The 25,183-nt window shown below is 37.4% G+C and overlaps 1 protein-coding gene across 1 annotated transcript in view; it reads left to right on the plus strand.

The window, feature by feature from the left end:
• NRXN3 (neurexin 3) overlaps nucleotides 1-25,183 on the plus strand; it is an 876,168-nt gene that overhangs the window by 331,338 nt on the left and 519,647 nt on the right. The window contains 2 exon segments of the mRNA XM_056493583.1: nucleotides 18,417-18,536; nucleotides 24,690-25,071. Of these exon segments, the coding sequence (XP_056349558.1) occupies nucleotides 18,417-18,536; nucleotides 24,690-25,071 (502 nt within the window).

The following is a 25,183-nucleotide window of genomic DNA, read 5'->3' on the forward strand; positions in this document are numbered from 1 at the left end:
ACATTTATACTACAGTTATGTAAGTACCTTGCTATTACTATTAGGGAAAAATCGAATTGAAGTAGAGCATAATGGTAATGTAAGAGATTAAATTTAGAGGACTGGATGTAAACATCACATAAAAATGATGAAAGGATGCTGGGAGCTGTCAAGGAGCATATCTTGAAGCAGTGTTGACAGTCACAATTCTAGAACCAACTGGAAATTTTGTGCTTTGGCCGTTTTGTGAGAAAGTGTTTGGTAATAGCACACAATACTGCTCTTATGTTTGTTTGGGTTAAATATACCAGAGGCAAGCTTTACTTTTCTAACGTTATGCAACATTCTTAGGACAAATGTGTGATATAACAAAAGTGTGAAAAGGTATTAAATAAAAGTGAAGACATCAGAAGAAAAATGCCTGAAACAAACAAACAAAGCAAAACCAAAACCAAAAAAACAACAAAAACCCCAAACAAATCCCCAAAACCAGAACAACAACAAGAAAGTTCAAGAGTCTTTGATTATCTTTCTCAGTGAAGATAAATGTTTCAGGAATTTTTAGATCTGTAAATCAGGAGCTTATTGACATGGTTAGTCAAATCATAAATGAGTGAAAAGTATTGCATTTTTTACTATTTGTGCTATGTTTATTATAAGTGTTGAAAGTGAATTGTTGTGAATTTTGGTCAAAGTAGGCAGTTTCAGTCAGTTCCTCTGCAAGTCTTCTGTGTGTAGTCATGGAATGACTACTGGACTTGCAAGCATTTTTTTATCAGTGATTTTATGAAATGCCTAAGTACAGCGATAGGTATATTTAGTGAATGTGAACAGTAGACAATTGTGATCATTTGTGTCAGTCTTACCAGACTTTCTTGCTATGATTGAATGAATTTCTAAATTGTTATGCAAAGCATTGCAATTATATCAGTTTAGTATACAAGTCTTGACAAGAACTCTCCAGATTTTCTGTAAATCTTCAATTTGTGTTGATGTAGTAGGTAGAAGCAGCTTTCATTCCTGTGTCCTGACAAAATCAGTTGCTAAGCAAAGGAGATTTGCTTGAATCTTAGCAAGCTGTGGAGGATGCTTGCAGAAAAGCCATCTTAATAAATAGATATGGCTGTTAGAAACTCTTTCTTCAGCTCATAGCTTTTTGGTTCCTCCTGGCTGCCCATGTAGTGCACATAAATCACCTCTGTTTAGCCCAAATGTTGAAGCCTTTCTTTTTGCTCTGGGTCGTTTCAACAATAACTCGTGAGCCAGTGGCCCCTCCAGGTTGCAGAACTGCCTCTGAAATTCATAGTGGTACCTATCTCCTTCTACTGTCAAAGTGCAATCCTCTAACTTCTGCAGTTGTTAGATCCTGGCTCTTTAAGACAGTATCCCTTCCTTTAGGACATTGTGGCAGTTGATGATGGCAGAAGTGTCTGAGAATCTATTTCTAGGCTTGAATGCAAGGGATCTGTGGACACAGGATCTTCTGGAAATTAGGGTTTCATTTTTTCTCTTTGTTTTATCAATAATTTCTGTGTTCTTTTGACTTTCGTAACTTACTCTGCATGCAGACTTTCTCTGGGTGAAGAAAAGAAGCATTGGGTGGGAAAACAAAGGCTTTTAATTTTCCAGATAATTTTCTAGTTGATTGAGAAGTTCTAATACAAGTTTACATTGTACTTTTTCTTTCCTTATGCATTTCTGAACTGCTTATGAATACAAGATGTTTGGGCTATGTTCACTGCTAAGCAGATGCTACTTTTAATTTTTGTCAGGGAGATCTCCCATTAAGGTAGGGCTGGCTGGCTAACTGACTACAGCTCTAGTTAGTGTCTGAAGAGAGCTTAATAAGAAGCACAGCAACCTGCAGTCTAGGGAACATCAGATGTCTTGAGTACTATTTACCACCAGCTCACTTGTGTTGCTTGTAGAGTAGGCTGTTCTAGGAATTACTTTTATTTAAACTTTGTTGTGTTTCCTAGCTAATCCACTCATTCCTGACAAGATTGCTACTCCTGAATCACAAAGATACTATAGATGGGATTAATTTAGTTCCAACAATACATAAACTCAGGACAAACTGGTTTTTGCAGATCTAAATGGCCTCCCCAGAGCTGCATCTGTGTACTAAGTTTATGTTTGCACCATTGCAAGTAGTTGCTTTCCCAGTCAAGCTCTTTTAGCCAGGTAAAACTTGTGATTACTCAGCAATCTTTCAGAGAAAGAGTCAGATACATGTAAAGGAAAGTGACACAGAGTCAATGAGAGAAATAATTTTTGAACTAGATTTTTCCTTGTTTTTCCCCATGACTGTCAACGATCAGAGAAGAATCTCTCATGAAAGTGATGATTCAGATCAGTGAACTCCTAAGAATGTGCTGGAACCTTGCAACATGTTTATGAGTTATTTTTTTGCCATTATAGTTATAATGTTGCCTAAACATACCTTGAGGTTACCAGCCATTATCTGTGGAGAAAAGTAACACTGATGGCGCTTGAGAAATAAGCTACTTGTTCTTAGATTGATAAAAAGCCATTTACTTTCGATAAACACCCATTACACAGAGGCATAATATTTTGCAAGGTGTCTCTAAATATTGCTGTAATGTAGGAAAAACTGTTAATCTGTTATATCCAAAGAAATATGAATGTGAGGACTTCAGACTCTTCTACCTCTCAGTTCTGTAATGCTTCTGCAAGAAAAAGAGAAATGCCTCTGATTTAGTCTGTGGCTATTTGAGTGTAAAGCTCTTTGAGGTAATTTCTTCTTATATCTGTTATATATCTGTTGTGACAGGGTAGTGTAAGGTGTCATCTGGAAATAACTCTGGGTGTTTGTTCAGTTTTGCAAGTTTGAATATATTTTGAATGTTCCCAAGGGCTCATGAAGTCTATTTGTAATGTTGAGGTTCTTCCCCCTAAGCCTTTAGAAATACATATTTTCCTTCTTATTATTTGATGCATTTAATTATTTTGACAGGATAGGTGAGTGGAGAAAGTGAAAATAAAATGCTAAAAGAATTTGAAATTACAAAGTAGTTGACAGATTCTGGTAGTTGTTAATGTGGACTATAATTGGTGGTGATTAATTTCTTAGCATTGGTATACTTAGGTGGTAGTTAGAAAGCAGTTTAAGCTGTTCAAGTGGCTAACATCAAGCTGATTCATATTCTGTGTAGGATTGGCTCAGTGTCATTCCACATGAAAGTGTTAGTGAAAGCAAAGATTCTTATCCATATATTTTCAAGGTATTCCTTTGTCCTAGTTACTGTCTGCATTTCTTTGCAAGAAGTTCTTGACCTGTTTTTCCATTGTAAGACTCTCTGTGGTTGTTTCACAGATATCTAAGTTGTTCTAAATGCAAATATTGTTCCCAAATATTTGTAATATTTTAGAGGTTCATCATGGAATTAAAACCTCTCTGAGCCTTGGCAATTTGTAGTCATTTAGTGCTGGTCTCTATCATTTCTGTATGAAAGAGACTGCAAGGCAGGACTTCTCTGGTTCTGTTGCACACCCAGTGTGTTGCCCATATGGACAGAAGGTATGCAAACACTAGAGAAGGAGGGGATAAAAGAGAAATGTTCAGGATCAGCACATTGGGAAAATAAAATTCTTTTGCTTTGCATCTCCCCGCCATGCCTTCTCACTCCCATGCATGTGTTTCCTTTGCTTCAGTGGTGGCTAGCAGAAACCTTTGTATTGATGGAAGTCAGACTGCCAGCCTCATGATACAATTTCACCACAAAGGCGTGACAAAAGTGACAAAAGTGACAAAAGGTAGTGCCAGTCCTATTCTGAGAATTAGTTTAGCTGTAGGTCTTGCTCTCCTGAAACTGAACGTTAACTGAATATATGATACGTGCATAGCAGGGGCTCTAGCCTAAAGCCAGAGAAGTGTTTGTGTAATATTAGTGGTAATTTTACAGCCAATCAGAAAAAAAATTATCTTTCCTTGAATGCATGTAAACTCTGGGCATAACAAAATAAATGCCTCCTGTGCTAGCTGTGGTTATTTGCATAAATCATGTTATGTTAATAACGGGGTTCACACTGTCAGGAAGGAAATTGAAAACTGCCACAAACAAAACCTTGGTAAGCAGATTCAGGCATTTCTCTGCACAGTCTTGCAGTCTGACTTTTAAAATTCATTCCCAGTATTTGTTTAGGGTGAGAGTGCTGTAGGAGAAATGTGTCTGCATGCTTTATTTTTGTTTTTGTTTTTTTTCAGAGGAGAGCTGTCAGATTAGGTGCACTGGAGATACAGCCCATTTCCCTCTGTAGGGGAGCATATGGAATAGTGGAGGTGTCCAGGCTTCCTTCTGCTGAGAGGCCCTGGGGATTGCTCTGTTCATGTCTAATAACTTTGACTGAAGAGGCCTTGAACTGAATCATTGTTGTCATGAGAGGCACCCAGAGAGAATGAGATTGACTTAGAATGGCTGCCTGTTCAGGGCAGACTTGATTTCCTCCATGTTGCTCTGCTGTGGTGTCAGTGTTTGGGCTGGAGGAGCCATCTCTGCCATGAACACAGATGAGTGTAGGAAGCATTTTTGACAAATCTCTCACTATGAAGATAAAAAGAATCAAAATCAATTTGATAAGGGCAAACTCTCCCAGCTGATAATTATATGCAAAATCTGCTTGTTTCCATAGGGATCATTCTGTAATGGATTGTACTGTAAGCATCTGTACCATCTTAAGAATGCAGTCCAAAAGAATAATTTTGATGGGAAAGACAGCTGCCATTAGTGTGTTCAGAGCATCACTGCTCATGGTACAGCAGCCTCTGGTCAGCTTGAGTTCACAGATCTGAGTTTATAGATACAGCATTGTGGTCAGTTGTTTTCATGTCTGATGCCAAGAATAGTTTTGTCTATGTTAGTCAGTACTTTTGATGGATAAATATTGGTAAATAGGGGCATTAGTCTATAGGCTTTGCCTGAGGTTATTAATTTTATATGCAGGTTTTTCTCACAAATGTTTTTTTTTTCCAGGAGTAGTATTGCTGAAAGCAGCTGCCAAGTACTAGATTAAGTGTTTTCATTTGAACAGTTTATTAGCTGAAACATTCAGATTTATGTGAACTGCATCTATTTGTCAATTTAGTTTGAACTTGGCAAGTATTTATGGAAAAAGAAATGGGAAACATACAAATATTATGATGTTTAATATAAAAATATTTTGGCTTTTCATTTTTAACAATGTCTCAATGTTTAACTTATTCTAAAATTATTTATTTTCCCAGTCAGTGAAACCAAAAGCGTCTGGCTGCCAGTGAAATAAAATATTTTCATAGAAAAACTTAGGTTGGAAAGTGGTCTCTGGAGGTCTGTGGTCCTACTCCCTACATAAAACAAGGCCAGCTTTTAAAAATATTTTTGTCACTTTGAGTCCTTCTGTGACTGCAGCCTTTCAAAGGTGATTGAAGGTGTTCTTGGGTCGACAACAGCTCAGTACATTTGGTTGCAGCCTTTCTCATTGCATGAATTTATATATGTCAAAAACTTTGGAGGCCTGACCTCACCATTGAATACCACAGCAAAGAAAGCATAGTGTTTTAAATTTAAAAAAACAAAAAAAACAAAAAACCAAAAAAAAAAAAAACAAAAAAAACAAACCTCCATGCAGAACATTTTTGCTTTTGTGGGGCAATTTTTGGTCCAGAAACCAAGGACATTTTCTGATTGGCATGAAATTATTTTCTCTTCCTTCTGTTGATGTTGCCAATTTGTTCAGTGAACCAAAAATGCCTCCTGGCATTTTTATTTCCTGGATGTCAAACGTGATCTGTGCTGTGGCAGCACCTCTGTGGTCCAGTTCTTGTTCTGCAAACATGTGTTTCCATGCAGTATAAATATTCACATTAATGTCATAATTGACATACATGGTATTTCTGTTTCTAGCAGTGAGAATTCTTCAGCAGATTATCAGATGTGGCTTATGAAAAAGTCATAGCAAAGGTGCATTTTCACATTGCATTTATTTAAATGCTGAAGGGGTATTTCTTTGTGCTGGTGAGACAGCAGATGTCCTTTGCATAATTTTTGACTATGTGGCTATTGCTTATATTTGACTATAAATATAAAAGAGTAAATTTGCTGATCCAGATGGTTGTTTTAGATTGGTGTTCTGATAGAAATAGTCTTTTAATTGTTCTTTGCATGAAACCATGTGTCTGTATTTGACACCTCATTAAAAGTCAGCATTGGTATAAAACTAGAAGCTGTTTTGCTTTGTGATGCTAGTGATGTTGAATGAGAAATTAGAGGTCCCTTAATTCCAACTCATCTCAGTAACAAATTTTTTTAGTAACACATTTTTTCACTCTGTACCTGCTTGAAATTTTGACAGTGACATTAAGAGATATTGAATGTGACCCAGTTGCTTTCAGGCTTGTACAGATGGATTGGTTTACAGGTAAAACTTCAGCTACCAATTTGCTATTAACCATGCTTTGCATTAAACAAATGTTTAGCAGCTTTTAAAACTGGACTTAGGAGTGAATGAGACACAATGCATCTATAAATACGTCCCTTCCTATAAAATTGCTCTACCATTTATTGAGACTTTGAATTTATATACCTGTTCATCTGATTTTCCAGACTGATGTGCTTTATAGCTTCCTTTCAGCACCTCTGAAAATTGAGCTGCCATTGAATTTGTGCTCATGCATTTGTTAAAACTGAACTGCTGTCAGTTGGAGATAATGTTAATTAGTCTTTCCAATAAAAAAAAAAAAATAGGTTTAAACTAGTTTCCCTCTCTTCCTTGAGAAAAAAAGAGTAAATAAAAGAGGAAGCAAGGGGGAAACCCTAAGACCTCTTCCTAGAAAACAGGGTTCAGCCCAGAGGTGAGGTGGTTTAACCATTGAGTGACAAACCCAGACTGGAGACCAGGGATACTTGCTTGTCACTCTATCAGTTCAGGTTTCCAACAAGCCATCCAGCTCCTCCCCAGACTGCAGGTTGGAAATTTATCTTGCATTGGTTGTAGAATCTGAAGATCTACATTTTAAAGAGAATCTGTAAATATTCTGCTGTTGTGATAATATTAAAATTATATGTTTGCTGATGGTATGGACTGTATAAGTGCTGTTAGTTTTGCAGCATTTGTTCAGCATAGAATCTGAGTGCTTTCTGAGCATGCATGGATTCATTCCCAGAGTGCTTCTGTTAACAATAGAAATTAGCAAAATATTGGTTTCATGAGCATTGCAGCACACCAGCTGTTCACCAGCTAGAAATAGAGATATCGTGGGGAGTAATATATGGGGAGAGAGGTGTGTAAAATCTACTCATCCCTACCTTCTTTTTTAACAGGCAGCTGGACAGGGAGAAAAAGAATGTGTTGAGGTTTTCTGGGTTTGGTTTGTTTTTTGAGTTTTCTTGAGTCTTTGAAACTAAAACACACAAATTAACCATTTCTCAGAGGAAAAGGATGTATTTTCGAATTTGCAATGGAAAACAAAGTATGCTCATCACTAAGCTTGCTATGGAAAGTGGAAAGAGCTAGATGTTATGGAGAGATGTTAGTGAACAGCTTCTGCTGTTAATCAAATTCTACAGGTTTTACAACTTAGCCAGAGATCAGCATATACACCATTACTTGACAGTCAAGCAACCTTATTGCTTAAATTGTCTTTGAAAGAGCTTGAACTAATATGTAATTCCAATACAACTAATTTTTATTTATTTATTTATTTAAAAATTTTACTACTGTTTTAAATGTGGTGCACAAGGACTGAGAAACCTTGATTGTAACCAAGATGGTTGATGAAGATGCACAGGCATCAGCTGAACTCAGGATCTATAAAGTCACCACTTCCCTTCCTTGTGTTCAGCTCATGGTTTGTACACTGGTGTTGCTGTCAGAGCTCCAGCCTTTTTAAAGTAATCATTAACTTTTCTCTGTGTTGGGCACCAAAGAAGATCCCCAAATGCTAGTGGTACCTTTCCAGGAGAAAGTCTACTTTCTGTGGGAAAAGATCTGCTTTGTTTCTCTTCTTTCTTTCTACTGGTATGTTGCTGTTTTAGGATGACTCCTTACAATTAATTACTTGGTGTACTCCTATGTAATTTTAACAATATTAGGATTATACATAGATGTTGTATGAAGCATAGAGGATTTTTATGAAAGTACACATATGAAATGGAGTGACTCAAGAGGTATGGCATCCTCTTGAGAAGAGGGATGGCATCAGTTTGGATCTTATACTCTGTTATTGGGAGCACTGAGGACAGAGAGATATGGATATGTCTAAAGCTATGTGCTTAACTTTATAATTCCCTCTTCTTCTCTCAGGGCATTTTTTTCCTTTACATGCTCCTTAGCTGACTTGAAAGCTGTGACTTTTAAAATCTGAATTTCAAAGGAGTTCTTGATATTTGCTTCAGATGTCATCATTATCTGTAAATCCTCAACTATCCTTCAGTCTGCACGTCTGATCCCTCAGCTTTCCAGAAGCCTGCGATCCTTCCTTGATAGCTCCTTAAGCTAAATAAGGAAGCTCTTGCCTGTAGGTCTGTATACCAGCTGTCTTTCTCATCTGGGTTTCTCAGTTTAGGTAGAAAGCAAGCAGTCTGTGCTATCAGGAGACTGGAGATGGGTGGTGTCTGTAAAGCACCTGAGGAAGATTTTCACCAGTGGATACTGATCTTGTTGCTATCACAGAAGTGAGTTTCTGCTAGCAGGGTCCCAGTTCTTTTATGAGTATGCATTATGACTACTGCTGAAAGGTTTTTGGAAATAGAAGGGTTAAGTGTCATTAAGCAAATTATTTGCAGCTAGACAAAAGGGTCCAAGCTTTTGCTGGCAACACAACTCTATACACATTCTGTCTCCTAAAACTTTATTTTGGGGTTGCATTAGAGTTGTAGCGTCCTGGATAAATAACGAATTCTGCAAATACTAAGATAAAAATGAAAAGCTTAGAGGATGGCAACCAAAAGGAAGTGTTTAACTTAGAGCTCAAGAAGAGAAAGGATATTGGAGAGAGTCTTCTATGACTGTACTCCTTGTAGAAGTAGAACTTCCACATGAAGTGTTTTTATTGGATTGTACTTGTTCTCTGCTATGTAACCTGGAAATGTGGTTTATCTTAAACAGGTAAAATATATACCAATGCTCTAGCTACTGAATGTCAGGAACATTTCAGTAACAATAGTGTCATCTGTGTTGCTATATGGTCACTCTCCTGTGCTAACCGTTCCTATTTAAGAAGCAGGAGAATATTCAATGGCTCTTCAAAAAGTAACAGCAGCTGAGGTCTCTATTCTGTTCCCTGTGAAAGACACTCTTTGAGGTGGGTAAGCTTTTAAATGCCTTTAGCATTAAACACTCCAGTCTGCACTGCTGATCCCTCAGCTTTCCAGAAGCATTTGATCCTTCCTCAATAGCTCCTTAAGTGAAATAAAAAGACTCTTCCATGTTAGGTCCAAGTACCACTTACCATCCTTCTCTCAGTAGCTTCTCACTTCAGGCAGAGAGGACCAATGTTACCAGTTATTCACTCATAACTTGCCTGCAATATCTGAAAACAAAGGATCTCTACTTGCAAATTTTGGTTGCTGTTTATACTTGTTAATAGTATGATTTCTATGCATTTTGCTGTTCCCCTACCAATACACCTGGGGTTCCCAGTAGACTTACACATAGTGGTTAGTATGCAAGTTAAAAAAACTCCAAAGATCATAAAACAGAGTAGCACCCTTCAGAATGGAGGTAGTAAAAAGAGTGCTAAACCTAAAGGGCATATGCAGTGTTTTGTACCCTCTGCAGAAGACTGGAATCCTGCTGGTTTTGTAATCAGTTGGACATAATTTCTGTGATACTGTGATGCTCTTAGAGGGAGGCTGAAGCTTGTTCATGTCACACTCCTAGCAACAGTGAAGGTGTAAATCTGTGTGCATTTGGCACCCAGGTGCCACAGGGAAAGGTACTTTAATTGAGAGAAAAGTTTAGGTTCTTTGAACATGTGATGATGTTGTTCTTTGCCCTTCATATCTGGATAAAGAAGTATTGGTACCAGGACTGTCTTATGTTTTGATGCTAAAGCTGCTGGTGGGCACTGTGCAGTGTTCTAAAGAGCATTAAAAAACTCCCCAAAAGACCTCCAAAACTAAACATCCCCCCCCACCAAGAAAAAAGAGAAAAAAGCCCAACAAAACAAACAAACAAACAAACAAAAGCAACAAAAAAAAAAAAAAAAAAAACAAAACAAAAAAAAAAAACAAAAACAAAAACAAAAACAAACAAAAAAAAAAAAAAAAAAAAAAAAAAAAAAAAAAACAAAAAACAAAAAACAACACCCACAAGCCTTTAATGCAGTATTTGGGACTGGAGCTTTAAGGAGATTTGTTTTTTTTTCCTGACTCAGCTGCCCATTTAACTGCCAAATGTGCCTTTGGGAAAAGAAGACCTTTTCTTTGGTATTATTTTCTGTGTTCTGAAAGAAGGGGACAAAGATGCTATTAAATTATTAAATAAATATTGTTAGAAAATGGTGTCAGATCCTTTTCTGAAAGACATATGTGCAATTACCATAAGGTGCTATATTGTCATGTACTTTATGATTTATCCATCTTTCTGATCTCCTTGCTATGCAGATTTAGATGAAAAGTTGCTACTATAATACTTTCAAAAGGCATAAAAAGCCTCCTCTACATTAAGAATCTTATAATTCCAAAATTCAAATAATCCTTTCAAATGAAGTAATAGAGGCAATTAGAGCATGAGAACACTCACTAAATGGGATGATAGAGCTTTTTCAGCCTGCTCCTTCCTGTTACTTAGTAACATAGCAAAAGCAAAGATTTTTGAGAAGCAGTGTGAGGGAAGAGGGGTCGATTCTTGGCTTAAAGACTTTTTATTTAATTAATAGTTTTTTCCCCTCTAAGTGGTCTGAATCTCATCCAGGCAGTTAGCAGTCGAATTATTTCATTGTTGGTATATGTGTGTATAATACATATGGCTCACTTCAGTTGTCTCTGTCTCATTGCCAGCATCTTCTCAGTATCATTGTGATTAATGCACTTGCTTTTTTGTATTTGTGGAGAGATTTTAAACTAAACAGGAAGAGAAACTGTTGGTTTCTATCTATGCTTTAAGGTACAACAGCAGGATTAGAGTGAAACTGTTTGGGTTTGGTATATCTGTTATTGTATTTACACAGGAATAAAAGAAGAATTACATCTCTAGCTTTGTTACTCCTGCATGTTGCTTTGATTTTACTGCATCACTGGAAAACAAATAAAATGTAAAGCTTCCTTTAAATAGAATCTCTTTTCCTCTTTATTACTGTTGTGTTTGTACTAAAGTCTATTCAGAATTGTTGCTATAATGGTTACTTTAAAACGCTCTCTTATGGTAAAACTTCATGAGGTTCTGCATATTTGTAATTTCTGCATATATGGATTTCTTGGGTGGTAAATTACCCCCATTAAACAAATATATCTGAAATCAATGGATAGTTGCCATTATGGAGGCAAAGCTGGGTTGAAGTTCTAGAGTTATTTTATTAATTGCTGGAGGTGGAGTCATCTTCAAAGTAAAATATATCAGTGGGAGAAACTCTGGACAGCAACACTGAGTACTGTAACTCCGTTTTACTCACGTATGAGTGTCTGAGCAGCAGCTTTGGTGAATGTGGTTTCCCTCTAGTGGTGCTCCCTGCGGTAGACACTGCTCCTGTCATTGCCTGGCTGCTTAACTTACACCAGGAGTAGTCTTGAGCTTTGCTCTGTGTACAAATCATTCCTTAGGCAACTTGTAGCTGAGTCACTATATAGCATCTTCTGAGTTCTCTATACCTACAATGAAGCTGTTGTTGCCCTGGTCTGTTAGGAAGAGCTGTTTAAAATGTTTGGCAAATGTGAAGTGGTTCATATGACAGCCTTATCTGAAAACAAACAGAGTCAGTGTGACTGAAATCACTGTAGTGATTAAGTTAATTTAAATAAACTCTTTATTTTTTATAAATATTTTTAAACTCTTAATTTTAAAAGCATGGATACTTCAGGTTATTGTACATGCTTCTGTGTCCTTTTCTTGACCTCCTCACTTGTTGTGAATATAAAATAAAATCCCTTTACTTAAAAGTGGAAAAAGCTCACTCAATAAAAATAGGAAACCATCTATTACAATTAAGAACTAATAATATATTGAATAGATAATAAGAAATGCTTGATTTTATTTTTAAACAAAAATTTAGCTTGAAATTGAAATATTTTGGACGTTTTCTAAATCAGAATAAAATTATTTTTGTATGAACTGAAATATCCTTTAATTAAAATTGTAATTTTTTATTTAAACCCTTTTGAGAGGATCAAATTTCTATCAACATGAGCACTTTTCTGTTAAAATTATTCTGCTCTAGGTACACAATAGTTATGTAGTTTCTAAGGCATTGCAATTCAGCAGCAGTGAAATTGAAGTAAACTTGGTTGACTTTGTTTACTTTTTACTGACTTTGGTGGAAAAACCCCCATAGAAATGCTGTTTGTGCCATGTGTGACCTGTATGACATAAGCATTTAAGTCATCTTGCTGCTCTTAATCATAAGTTAAATTCATGTCACCTGAAGGACATGCAACTTAATTTCTGCACAAAGTTTTATTTCAGAGCCTTGTGAAAAAGCTGCAACTCTGTTGAATGCTGCCTGAATCTGGGCTGGAACTTATTACAGCTATTGGCCAAGGTGTCTGTAGTGAAAATTACAGTTACTCAGTATAGTGGTGCATGTGTTTATAGCAAAAACAAGGAACTATGTTGTGTTTTGTTTGCTTTGGGGTTTTTTTTGGTTTGTTTGTTTTTTGTTAATTTTTTTTTTTTTTTTGTTAAATAAGAGGTTTTAAAAAAATTATAATAGGTTGTATACAAAGTAATTAAACCTAGCTTAACTTATTTTTTGTCATGTTTATATGGAGATGGGGTATGTTTGAGAGAAGTAGTAGGGTAGTCTTGCTACTTTTAAGTTAGTTGCTGAGCTAATTCCATGCACTTCATTAGTCTGGATGTTTCAGGGAATTCTTGCACTTGTGAGGCTAATTGATTCTGTGGGTGTTTAAAGGACTTTGTGTATGCACTTTTTACTGTTGAATGGATGTAAATAATTAAACTTTGCTTCTGGGTAGGCTGATGTAAATCATCTCAACTTTATTGACTTTTCACAGTAAAGCTGCTCTGTAAGGCTGTAAACATAAAAGTTTTTAGCATGCCTCACTGCAAAGTTGTTTCTTAAGTGCATGCTATGATTTGTTTAACTGGGGTGGTACATGGACATGATCCCATTCCTTGAGGAAATGGAAAAACTGCTGCAGGTAAGGTCCCCAGAGGAGATACTGAGCATCTGTAGGGGTAATGTGACTGCTTATTCCTTGTTGGCAGCCAACATTTTCTTGAAAAGAGGAATTCTAAAGCCTGTATATGAGCAAAACAAGGTTGATTTGACTTGGATATATATATATATAAATGTCTGCAACATACAGAGTCTGGGTTGCCCCTTCTTTCTTAGCAATTAACAATGCTCCTGGTGTTGAACAGCAAATCCTGGTCAAGGAAAAGAGTGTCCTAAAACACTTTGTCCATACTAGTGCTGCCTGAAAGAAACAACAAAATTTACACTAGTGGTTTATATTTAACCAAGACTGAAAGTTACTGAAGATTTTCAGAGCAGCTACCAGCTCTGCTTTTGAACCATTCTTGTGTTTACCTGTGCTTTGTAGGAACTTACTACATATCAGGAAGCCACAAAGGTGTGTGAAAAATTGCCAGCATCTTTGTCCTTACACCTATTTCTTCCTTTTTTGAGGTCCTGTGATTCATTGTCACATTTCACAAATCTCTGTGTATGCATTTTACACAGCAAACCACAAATTCTCTGGTCATTATGTAAAGGTGTAAGTTAAAACAGCCAATACCCCTCACAAATGAGAAAAGGAAGAGGGGAGGAAAGGAAGTTCCCTTTCCCAGCCCTCCTTGCCTTGGGATGCTAATGGCATTCTGACAGGATGTTGCCCTGTATAAAAGAGACACAAAAATGCATCTTTCTGCTGAAAAAATCTGACATGGTAGCTAAGGATTTTAGTGAAAAAGTAAAAGCAGAGAAAACCTTAGTGAGGGTCTTTTTTGAAAAGCATTAGTATCACTGTAGAATTATTTATCATTGTAATTGTACTGAGGGAGCACTTTTTCCATTCTCATCAATATGGCAGTGTCCCTTCTGTTTAGCTCTTGTGGTGTTCTGTAGACCTCAATGTTCCACTTTTTCTGTAATGTTGGTTAAGGTTTGCAATGATAAAGATAGACTGGTTTCATGCAAGTCATTTTAATCTTCTAAAAGGATGAGATGGTGACAGCCTGTGCCAAAGTAGAAGCACACTTTTTGATCCACCTGTGAGAAGCTGCAGAGGGGATTAACTCTCTTTCTCCTTTATCTCATAGAGGAAATTTTAGTGTGCTGTTAGCCACTGAGGGTGAAGAAGTTTCAGAGGTATTGTCAGAACTTCCTCCCTCTGACCAGTTGTTTGTTCTAAACAAGTGAGTTATTGGGGAACAGATGGAAAGCAACTTGGCATTTTTAGAAGGCATGATCTGCTTTTTGATTCTTTATACTTTGGCGTGTGTATTCTTGGCACTTTTATATGTTTTGAGCCAAGCTATTACTTAGTAGCAGTGCACCTTTTTGATCTTTGATACAAAAATCGTATTTGGGACACTCTGGGCAGATGGGATGGAGTTACTCCGTTTTTGCAAGCATATACTAATTGTTTTTCATGAACAATATCCATAAAAGTTTGAGTAGATGTTGGAGGATTCATGGGAGAATGGGGAGGAGTCTCTGTGGCTGAATCAAGTAATATTTGCTCAAGAAGCCTGAACTGCAGGTGATCTTGTGTCCAGAATTTGGGAATGGCTGAGAGATATTTTTGCTTCTGATTAAGTAGTATTTGCTGCTGCAAAGCATAAAAGGAATATTCGCTAGCCTACCTCATTTGAGTTGGAAAATTAAATGGAAAAGAAATTCTGTACAATACACAGTTCCTCAGACAGCATTAGGAAAGGGGTTGGGATGACAGAGATGGTCTGTCGCCTTAACTGTTAAGTTATTGTGACAAGAAAAACTTTCTTGTTCTGTTTACTGCTATGTTGTCTTTTACTTTTGTCCTTTGCTTTTTTCATGCATAAGAATAAATAAATTGTTGAAATCACCTAATGCCCAGTGGCCCAAAGTATTATAAGTAGAAAATGTTTCCTGGTGTGCTGTTCATTGCTACAAGAGTTGCCCTTTCTTGTCTTTTATCATAAAGGAATACAAAGGGAAATACAAATCTTTAGATTTCTTTCTCTGTCCATTTAATATTTTGCTTTGCTTCCTCCTATGTCTGTTATCCTTTTTGGAGGATGGTGTAGGTGCAGATAGCTTGAAAGGAGGAAAAAACATAAACCTGCAAAATAAGACCACAGAAATGCCTGGCAGGAGTTTGTTCTTAGGGACAGCATTATGGTGCAGGAACATTTGGCCCATTTCCTCTCTATTTTCCCCAGCATCAACAACTGTTGGATTAGGAATCTTCAAGTCCTTGTTCAAAAGTTGGTCACACATAAATGTCTGTATAGTAATGACACATAGTAATCAAGCTCAATGAAATGAATTTTGATATCCAGATGTAAAAGTCCCTGTATACACAGTTCTTGGAATTACTAAGAAATCAATGAGAGCTTATGCAAAGAGCAGCAATTCATTTGCACACTCTCAGCTGAAAAATGGGGATACAGTTTTGCTGCTTTTCAAGTCAGACCACTGCTCCATAAATGCCTTGAAAGCATTTGAAAATGAAACAGTTTGAGTGGAGTAAGATAATGTTTGTTTAATGCTTTCTTTTAAGATCAGATATGTTTGGTTTGAAAAACTTGTCTAAATGCTCTTAAGCCTGCTCATGTATTGAATTTTTGTATGTAGGGTTATTTGGGTAACCCTACGAAAAGAATCCAATGTCCATTTTTGCAAAAGGGAGGATGGTAAGTGAACAAAAGTATTAAAACTTTTTTTTTTTATTTCTACTGATCAAATATAAAATTGGCTGATCAAGACATGGATTTAAATAATAAAATAATTCATATCTGCAGTGATTAATTTTCACATTTTTAGCCCAAGATATTAGGCAGTTACTTCTAAGTAAACAATCTTATTCATTTGGAAAAGATGGGAATGCTACAACTTTCTATTTATTTATTTGTGAATTGGTTAAGCTACATTTTCTGAGAATATATTCATATAACTTCTGCTGGTATCACAGTTTTGATTTGGAAGTGTTACAGTGAGCATCAAGACAAGCCAAACCACAGACTGTTTAGCTGATCATGGTTTTGTCAGGCTAGGGTTGAAAAATGGGAACTAGAAGGTCAGCAACTGAGTTATTCATGCTGAACATAGTTATTGCATAGAAAGCATTGCATTGTCAGCTAAGCAGACTCCAGCACACCTGACTATTTCTCTTGGCTGAAATTCTCTTATCTCTCCAGAGCTCTAATGGGTATGTAGAAAAGACTGGGTTTCCTAGAAAGCATTTGCCACCCCTCCCCACTTTCCCCTGTTTCAGATGGCATTATATAAACACACAGTTCCAGGTGACCTCCTTCATCTTCCTGCCTGGGAAGTGGCTCTGTAGAACTATAGCTGATGCTGAATATTTTGATGTAGACAATAATTTCACTTTCCATCTAGAGACACAATTTTGTGAATTCCACTTTAGGTTAAAATCTACTTGCTGTCGTAAACCTGGCATAACTTTCTTGGATTCTTAGAGTTTTACTAGTCTGGTGCCAAAGAACTTAAACTTTCTGGCTATAATCTAGCTGCCTTGTTCAGCTGGATTTACATGTGTGGTATGTGACTTTGGCACATGGATGAGGGACAGCAGAAGTTATGGGTTTCTCCTGATAAGGAGATATTCTCTGTAATTTTAATATATGGCTCCTCATCCTTTTAATCCAAGAATGACCCTTATCTTTCAGGTCACTAGAAAAAAATAATTTCCATCTTAGTTTATGCTGAAATTGGGTGGCAGTGGTCTTTATTTGAAAAGGTATTAAAGTCAGTTTTTTATTAGCATGAACTGCATGTTTTTTTTAAAAAAGAATAACAGAATACTTATTTTGCTTTGGTCTCCTTCTGAAGAATTCCTCTTCTACACAATGAATCTTAGCTGAATGAGACACCATCTTCTTTGCCCAATTTCCTTTTTTGGTGAGAAGCAATTACAGGTATGTTGCTCATTAGGCACTGTGCTTCCTGTGGGCTATGGACTGTCTGACATTAGTTTTGCCAGTGTAGTACAATGAACTGTAGCAGTGCCTCATTGTCCCTATTCTACCTCTTTAATATGTTTAATATGTCTCTTTTCACTTTTTTTCTTGAGTCCCCCTTTTTCTAGACCAGTTTGCAACAAGTTTGACTGTCCTCTTTCTATGTTTTCTGGTATACCTGGATCAAAACCCCCTACTTTAGTACTGTACCTAGATGAGGATAGATGCTTTTAATTTAGCACACACCATTATTCAATTTTGCTTACCATTTGACATGAATAAGGTGTTCTGGTCCTGTAATCTGAACAATTAATTTTTTAAGTAATTGCCTGTCAACTGTGATGGGTGAGCAGCAAAATTAGACGAATATGGGTAGCACTAATGCTGTTTTCCCAGGAGCATTGTTTGCAAGGGCAACTGTGGTATAAACTTTTGGAGAAGACATGTCCTCTTTCTCTTTTGACTGTAATTCAAGGGGTGAAGTAAGCACCTCAAATCTAGGCTGCTTTGCCAATGAACCTTAAAGCAATCGGCAAGGTTGGTGAATTGTTTTCTTTATGAGATTTTATTTTTTTTAAAGCTATTTTTAAAGGTGGGGTATGACTTTCTGTGGGTTTTTTAATTTTTTTTTTTTTTTTTTTTTTGAGGGGTTGGTGGGTTTTTTGTTTTTGGAGTTTTTTTGAAACTGAAACCAACCTGGTGTTTGATACTGAAGTGTTGAAAGACCAGTGTGTTTAACTTTGAAAAGAATCACAAGTACCTTGGGGATGTTGTAAATCCAGATCTTAAGAGAGCAAAATGTGCTGTAATGGCTGCACTTTAGAGGCATTTCAGTCATCAACTTGTTTTCCTTTTACTGTAGTGTGCTGTGCAGCATGATGTTTATAAATTAGTACCACAGCACAAGAGAGATTTCTACCCATTTGAAATGCATGTGACTTCAGGGCTCTGTGGAGGAAGGCACCTGGCTGAGTGGAAGGATTTGTGATTCCTGGGAAGGTGTAGGTGTGAGGGTGGTTATGCACTCTGCTGGTCTGTATCACACCAAGTTGATTTTCATGACTTTTCCCATTGAGAAAGTATTAAATGATTGTGGGTCTGGCTTTAACTGCCGCACCTATCACCCTTCCTAGGCAAGGGACCTGAAACTCTTTATGCTGGGCAGAAACTCAATGACAACGAGTGGCACACTGTCCGGGTGGTTCGGCGAGGAAAGAGCCTCAAGCTGATCGTGGATGATGATGTTGCTGAGGGTAAGTGTGATGTATCAGTATTTTTTGATCACTATCTTTGTATCTCTATTCCTAGTCTTTGCCATTATGCTCCTTCTCCCGGTTCTTTTGTGTGTCTTTCATCCCTTCCTGTTACCACTCATGTATTGTTTAGTGTTTCTATATTGAAAATTAATGTTTAGGTCTGAGAGACTTCTCAGCCACCACTGGAAACTTCTGTGACAACTGTAATGACATGAGATACAGGTTTAAGGGACAGAAAAGCTTGTACTTAGACTGTAGAGATGTTCAGCAGAACCTTCTTGTGATCCAAGCTCTTTCTCAGGCAGACTGACTCCATTCCTGAGTTGCAGGTGTGATGGTTTCCAATGCTGTGGAATCAAGGCCAAGTCTCTCTGGACTGTACTTCTGCACAAACTTTTCCTTGATGATAAACTTGCATGCAGTACATGTGTTACAGAGCATGGATTTATGTCTCTGCTGTTCATTTTTGGTTTCTTCTTACTTTCTTTTATTTTCTCTAATTTTATTTTTTGTAGTTTGAGCGTTCTTGATTTTTTTTTTTTGTTTGTTTTGTTTTTGTTTTGATTTATTTTTTTATTTATTTCCTGAGTTCTTGTGCTCCAGAAGAAAAGCAAGCAAAACAGTTTGTTCTCAACTTTGGTTTAGAGGTTAAGGAGGATCCTGATTCAACAGAGTATGTCAGTCCTTTTTTCTTAATCTTTTTTAAAAATTATTTTCTGCATTTCCAGAGAGCTTTTTGAGCTCCTGCTTCTTTTTGCAGAGAAATGTAGTTGTGGGGAGGAAATTAAAAATCAGTCAGTCAGGAAAGTTGGTGTGTCCCAGGTTAAGATTTGCATTGAACTGATCCAAGTACTCCAGGTTGATCCTTTTTTTATTGCACATTTTTAGAGATGATACTTTTCAGATCCATTTCTCCATGACTGCAAGAGCCAGAAACCGACCTATCTTTTCTTTTGAAGCTCTAAAATTCTCACAGTTGTATATAACTTCAGGAACTAGATTTTTTGAGAAAAACACCAGTAATCTGGTGGCTGATAGTAGAATAATAATTAAAAAAAAAACAAAAAAAACAAAGGGAACCCTTGATGCAAAACTGATGTTAGCTGACACCCATGCTTTTGCCAGAAGTCGAAATCCTCTTTTCTGAATAGTTGCTAATTAGAATGCAGCTAGAAGGAATTGTGCTAGAACACTATATCCTACCTCTGAAAAATGATTTTTTCTTCTGTATGGATGTGAATTATTTTAAATATTGTGGTAATTTAGATTATTTGGAAAGCCAGGAGTCAGAAATCTGAAATAAGCCCAAAGCAGTCGGCTTACAGGAAAATGGTTTGAAATACCTTTTCTCTCTGAAGTAAATATATGCTGTCCTGTATAGGCTGTGATTTTGCAAGAGAGAGCAAGAAACATATGCAAGAAAAATCATTCCCTCTCCTTGGAAATAAACCTTGGTGGTGGCTTGGTCAAAATTAGCTTATGGGAAAAATGAATTTTATTTAAGAGAGAACTTAAACACTTAATCCCGATTACTTCTAAATTTGAGAACAATTCTTCTGGATATGCTTTTTTAGGGAACACCACGAGGTGGCACACTCTGCATTACCAAATCCATCCACCAAAGCCATCTGTTTTTGAAGTCTTTTTCACGAAACTGAGTTTATAAATAATAATGATACAATCCTGTACTAAAATAGCATATGCATATGTACATGTATATGAATTACATAATTAAAGATGCATTACAGCTAAAAATATCTGTTAAAATAATGCCATCACAGCACAGTCAGAAGTCAGAAAAGCCAGAGTTAAGATTTTTCTGTGCAATCTGCATCCCACTTCCTTGGGCAGATGATACCAGTCTTCAGTGGTGTGGTCACATAGATTTTTCCACAGGATTCTTGCTGTCTTAGGCATAGATCAAAAGTCTAAATTGGGCCCCCAGTAAAAATAAACAGCCTATTTGATTTCTGTCTTCTTATTGCTTGCTTGGAACAATGCTTGCCAGCTGAATTTTGCTCTAAATTTAGATCTGCTTCTTCTTTTTTTTTTTTCTTCTTTTTTTTTGTTTTGTTTTGTTTTTTTATGTGTGTTGTAGGGTACTCATCAATATGTTTATACAGAACTAAGAAGCTTTAACTGGTTTTATTCCCATGTCTATGTTATGTGAAGTGAGTGGGCATCTTTTTCCCATTTTACAGGTTTGGGAACAAGACAGCAGATTAAAGTTGGATGTATTTGGTAACCCTTTGCTGTGTATTTTTAGTCATTTGCATCAGCAAGATTCAGCATGTCTGTAAATTACATCCTGTAAATTAGTTCAACCCTGCCACTTGGGGAGTTAGATGTTGACAATTAATGACCACCTATAAAAAATTTGTAATGAAGTGTCTGACTTGGTTTCCTGTAGGACATCTAAGGCAGGGACAGAATCCATGTCTGGACAGCATTTTCCTGTTTAATCACAAGACCTTTGTCCAACATTCTTGCTGACCTCAGAACAGACCTCAGAACATCAGTGGTAAATGAGACACAAATACAGCAGATATATTCCTCTCTGTGATATCTTTCTAGCACCCAAATACCAGTGTGAAGGCTGGAATTTTTTCTGTCTGCTTCCACTTGAACTAGAGAGCTTCTGATTGCTGTAGTAGGTACAGTACTCTGTAGAGCACAGTGGGGGAGCTAGAGGTGAACTCTGCAGGTGGGGCTGATAGCTAATGAGATCAGAAAATACTGCATTGCACTCCATGATTTCCTAGGAAATTACATCTCTGTCCTGATTCTGATCTTGTATTGCCATGTCCTTTCCAGCTTTTCACTGAACTACTCCTGACTTTCTACAGTACTGCTTCTAGCACTATTTCTTTTTTATTAAGCCACCCCCAGCTTTCTCATTTTTCACCTTTACTAGGATTCTGGGTTCACCTCCTCCAAACTCCCTCCCTCCATTTTTAATGCCCCCTATATTTAGGCTCCCCATCCCAGTGTACTCCAGATTTTTCAGTCTTGAGTTTTCTCTCCTGCTCAGGCCACAATTGCCTTGTATTTTTTTAAGTGTAGAGGAACAAAGGAGGAGTTTTCTTGCCTTTGAGAACTGACATATCTTAATTTTACTATTCTAATTTTTTGAAGTAAAGAAGCAGGGTTTTTTTAAGTGCCTTTTCTAATTTAAAAAAAATATGCTTCTGGTTTGCAAAAATCATAAATTTTATAACACTGAAACTGGAACTCTAAGCCTCTAAGAATCACAGTAGTGCAAGTGAGAAAGTTGTCTAAACAAATTTCCCCATGTACTGTTTAGATTTCTGGAAACTTCAATTTTTCAAACTAAAATCATATTATTTCTGGTAAAGAACTGTTTCAAGATTTAAAAACATTTGCATTGGTGCTGACACTTGAATTTTTAAATAGTCAGAAATTTGTGACTGCCTTCAGCTGCTTCTGAGTTTGATCAGCTGTGTCTGCTTGAACTGAAGTTTTACATGGTCTTTGTATAATTGCATTTATGTTTAGATCCACTGGTAAAACTTAGAATAAGTGAAAAAGGTGAATTGGTTTATATAATATTTTTTTCTTCATAATGAAGTAGATGATTTTTCTGTTTTTTTCTAATAACAACTGTTCTTGTTTGCTGTCTTTGAGTAAAACTTGGTCACATTTGGACAAAGTATAAATTGAAGAACTGCAGTTTGTACGTGATCATGAGAGGTGATTTAGGAATATTTCAGTGTTTCCAGAGTCTCTAAGCAAGAAAATGACCATCAGTTAATTTAATCTGACTCTCTATACACCACAAGCCAGGATATATCATCCACATGTTTTTATAAGTGTGTTCAGGTTTTGTTCTATCCCCAACAGTGGAAAAAAAAAAAAGTTGCAATTAGTAGGAAAAGTCTTGAAAGGACTATTTTTTTTTTTTTGGTTAGTTGATTGTTTGTTGGTTTTTGTTTTGTTTTGTTTTGGGTTTTTTGTTGTTGTTGTTTGTTTTTTTTTTTAATCTTTAAATCCCTGGAAACTCTTAAGGTGAAAAATGCTGGGAGACTTCAGGGGACAGCACAGAATAGGAGAGAGCTTTTAAGCCCCAGTTGATATAACATAGGGGAATTGGAGGAATTGTTTGGGGTTCAGCTATGGTGATTGGTATGGTTCCTGGGTATAATCCCAAAGACTGACAAATATCTCCTGCAGTGACTGCTTGAGGGTTGTGTATATATGCTTGCTGACCAGCAGATGCAGTCAAATCAGATACTGTTGCTAAATTTTGTCTGTCTATAGCACACTGGAAATATTTATTTAGGTCTTTATCCAGTTGTCAAATTTCACAAAACTAATGTGAATTTAAATATCTTTGTTTCCTCTGATTTTTTAAACCTTGTGAATTTGACCATCATGTTAGAATGTTATGGGAGGGACCAACAGGTAGTGTGGCTGTTTTCTTTGGAAAACCTTCTAAAAGAGAGGACTGTGCAGTGATTATAATCACAAAACATTTGACTTGGAGACATTTAATTTAATTTGCTACCAATTCAAAATAGAGTTGGATGGTGAGAAACAAAGACCAGAAAGTAGATCAGTCTTGCCACCCTCTTTTACTGGATTTGCTCCTTCCTGCCTCTCCCACCTGCCCCCACTAGGCAGAGAGGGGGGCTGGAGAATGGTGGCTGCAGTCAGCCTGTAACAGCGCCTCTCTGATGCTCCTTCCTCCTCACCCTCCTGTCCTGCCCCAATGTGGGTCATACCCATGGAATGCTCCTTCATGAAGTGCTCCGGTGTGGGTGGTCTCCATAGACTTTCAGGAAAACCTGCTCCAGTGTAGGCTCTCCAGGGGCTGCAGCTCTTCAGGAAATATCCATCTGCTCTAGCACAGGAGTTCTCCATGAGTTGCAGTGTAGCTTTCCACACCACTATGATCTTCTCTGTGGATGCTGGAGAATTTCCACTCTGGCACCTGGAATGGCCCCTCTCTTTTTTCAGTCCTTGATGTTCATAGGGGTTTGAGTTGGTTTTTTTCCCTTTGTTTCTTGTGGGTAGCATTATGTCCTTTCTTAAACATGTTTTCCCCTGGGCACCACCACCTTGTCCAAGGGGCTCTGCTGTGCCTGTTGTGGGTGGGTTGGAGCCGTTTAGAAGAGGCGGAGCCCCAGCCTCTCCTCACTAAGGCTGCCCTGCAGCCACCCCACAGCCAACACCATGCTGCATAAACCCAATGCAGAACTGCAGTAAATTTCATGAGAGAAAAAATAATGGCCTATATATGATGGCAGAATTGGAATACTGGATGTACAGTGAATTACAGAGAAACAGTTAAATTCTTAGTATTTTATTCATTCTTGTTTAGTAATTGCACCAAGGCCCATGCAGAAAAAATACTTGCACATGTTACCAAATAGTAAAAACTACCTTAATGAAGAATTATGATAAGATAACTAATAAGATTGGCTGAAAAGGTTTTCATTCTGATGTTGCCCAACTTGTCTTTATTGCATACTGCTGTATTTTATCTGTCTGTATGGATTCTATGTCTGCACTGGTGCCTAGCACACTTAGTGAAACATTTAAATATGCTGTAGGAGGAGTCTGACAGTAGTATTTGGTATACTGAATAGCTTGGATATTTTCAGGGGCTAAAATCTAGTCATGATGTAGTAAATAGCCCAAGTGGTAGGTTGATTATTTAAATATATGGAGGGCTTTTTACCTGTTGCATTTTTGTCTGTTTCCCTCCTGCCGTGACTGTTGTCACTTCTCTCGCTGCTCTTTTTATATTAATCTACATTTATCAAGCTTTTTCAGGAAATGCACTTGGAAAAGGTGTTTCAGAAGTGTTTGAGTTGTTTGGCAGATGGTCTGCTGCATCACACAGATCCCTGTAGACCTTAAGGGTACAGACAGTAAAGTCTGTGAAGTACAGAGCTTGCTACCCATGGCCCTTAAGGGACCTGCCTTTTCTGCCAGGTTTTGGTAACTGCTAGACTCACACATCTCCACCAAGCCTCTTCACCAAGGTTCTATACATCCTTTCCTATGCCAGCTGCTGAACAGCAATCAGCTAGGATGTAGCTCTGCTGTTAGTCTGAAGCTGGAGTGTGAAGGGCTCCATAAACCTGTTGCTGATCCTCAGTATTCCTCCTTGTTCCTGTCCTTCAGGCACGATGGTTGGCGATCATACCCGCTTGGAGTTCCACAACATCGAGACAGGGATCATGACGGAGAAGCGGTACATCTCCGTCATCCCCTCCAGCTTCATCGGCCACCTGCAGAGCCTCATGTTCAACGGGATGCTCTACATCGACCTGTGCAAGAACGGGGACATCGACTACTGCGAGCTGAAGGCGCGCTTCGGTCTCCGCAACATTATAGCTGACCCTGTGACATTCAAGACTAAGAGCAGCTACTTGAGCTTGGCCACCTTGCAGGCTTATACATCCATGCACCTCTTCTTTCAGTTCAAGACCACCTCAGCTGATGGTTTCATCCTCTTTAACAGCGGTGATGGCAATGACTTTATTGCAGTTGAACTAGTCAAGGGGTAAGTGGCTTTCTGTTATTTTCTACCAGCTCATGTATAGATAAACTTACTTATAGGTGAGCTTAAAATGCTCCCATGAAGAGAAATTCACCTGATAGTCATGTTTTTTCTG

The sequence above is a fragment of the Oenanthe melanoleuca genome, chromosome 5 (genome assembly GCF_029582105.1).
Source record: "Oenanthe melanoleuca isolate GR-GAL-2019-014 chromosome 5, OMel1.0, whole genome shotgun sequence".
Classification (NCBI taxonomy): Eukaryota; Metazoa; Chordata; class Aves; order Passeriformes; family Muscicapidae; genus Oenanthe; species Oenanthe melanoleuca.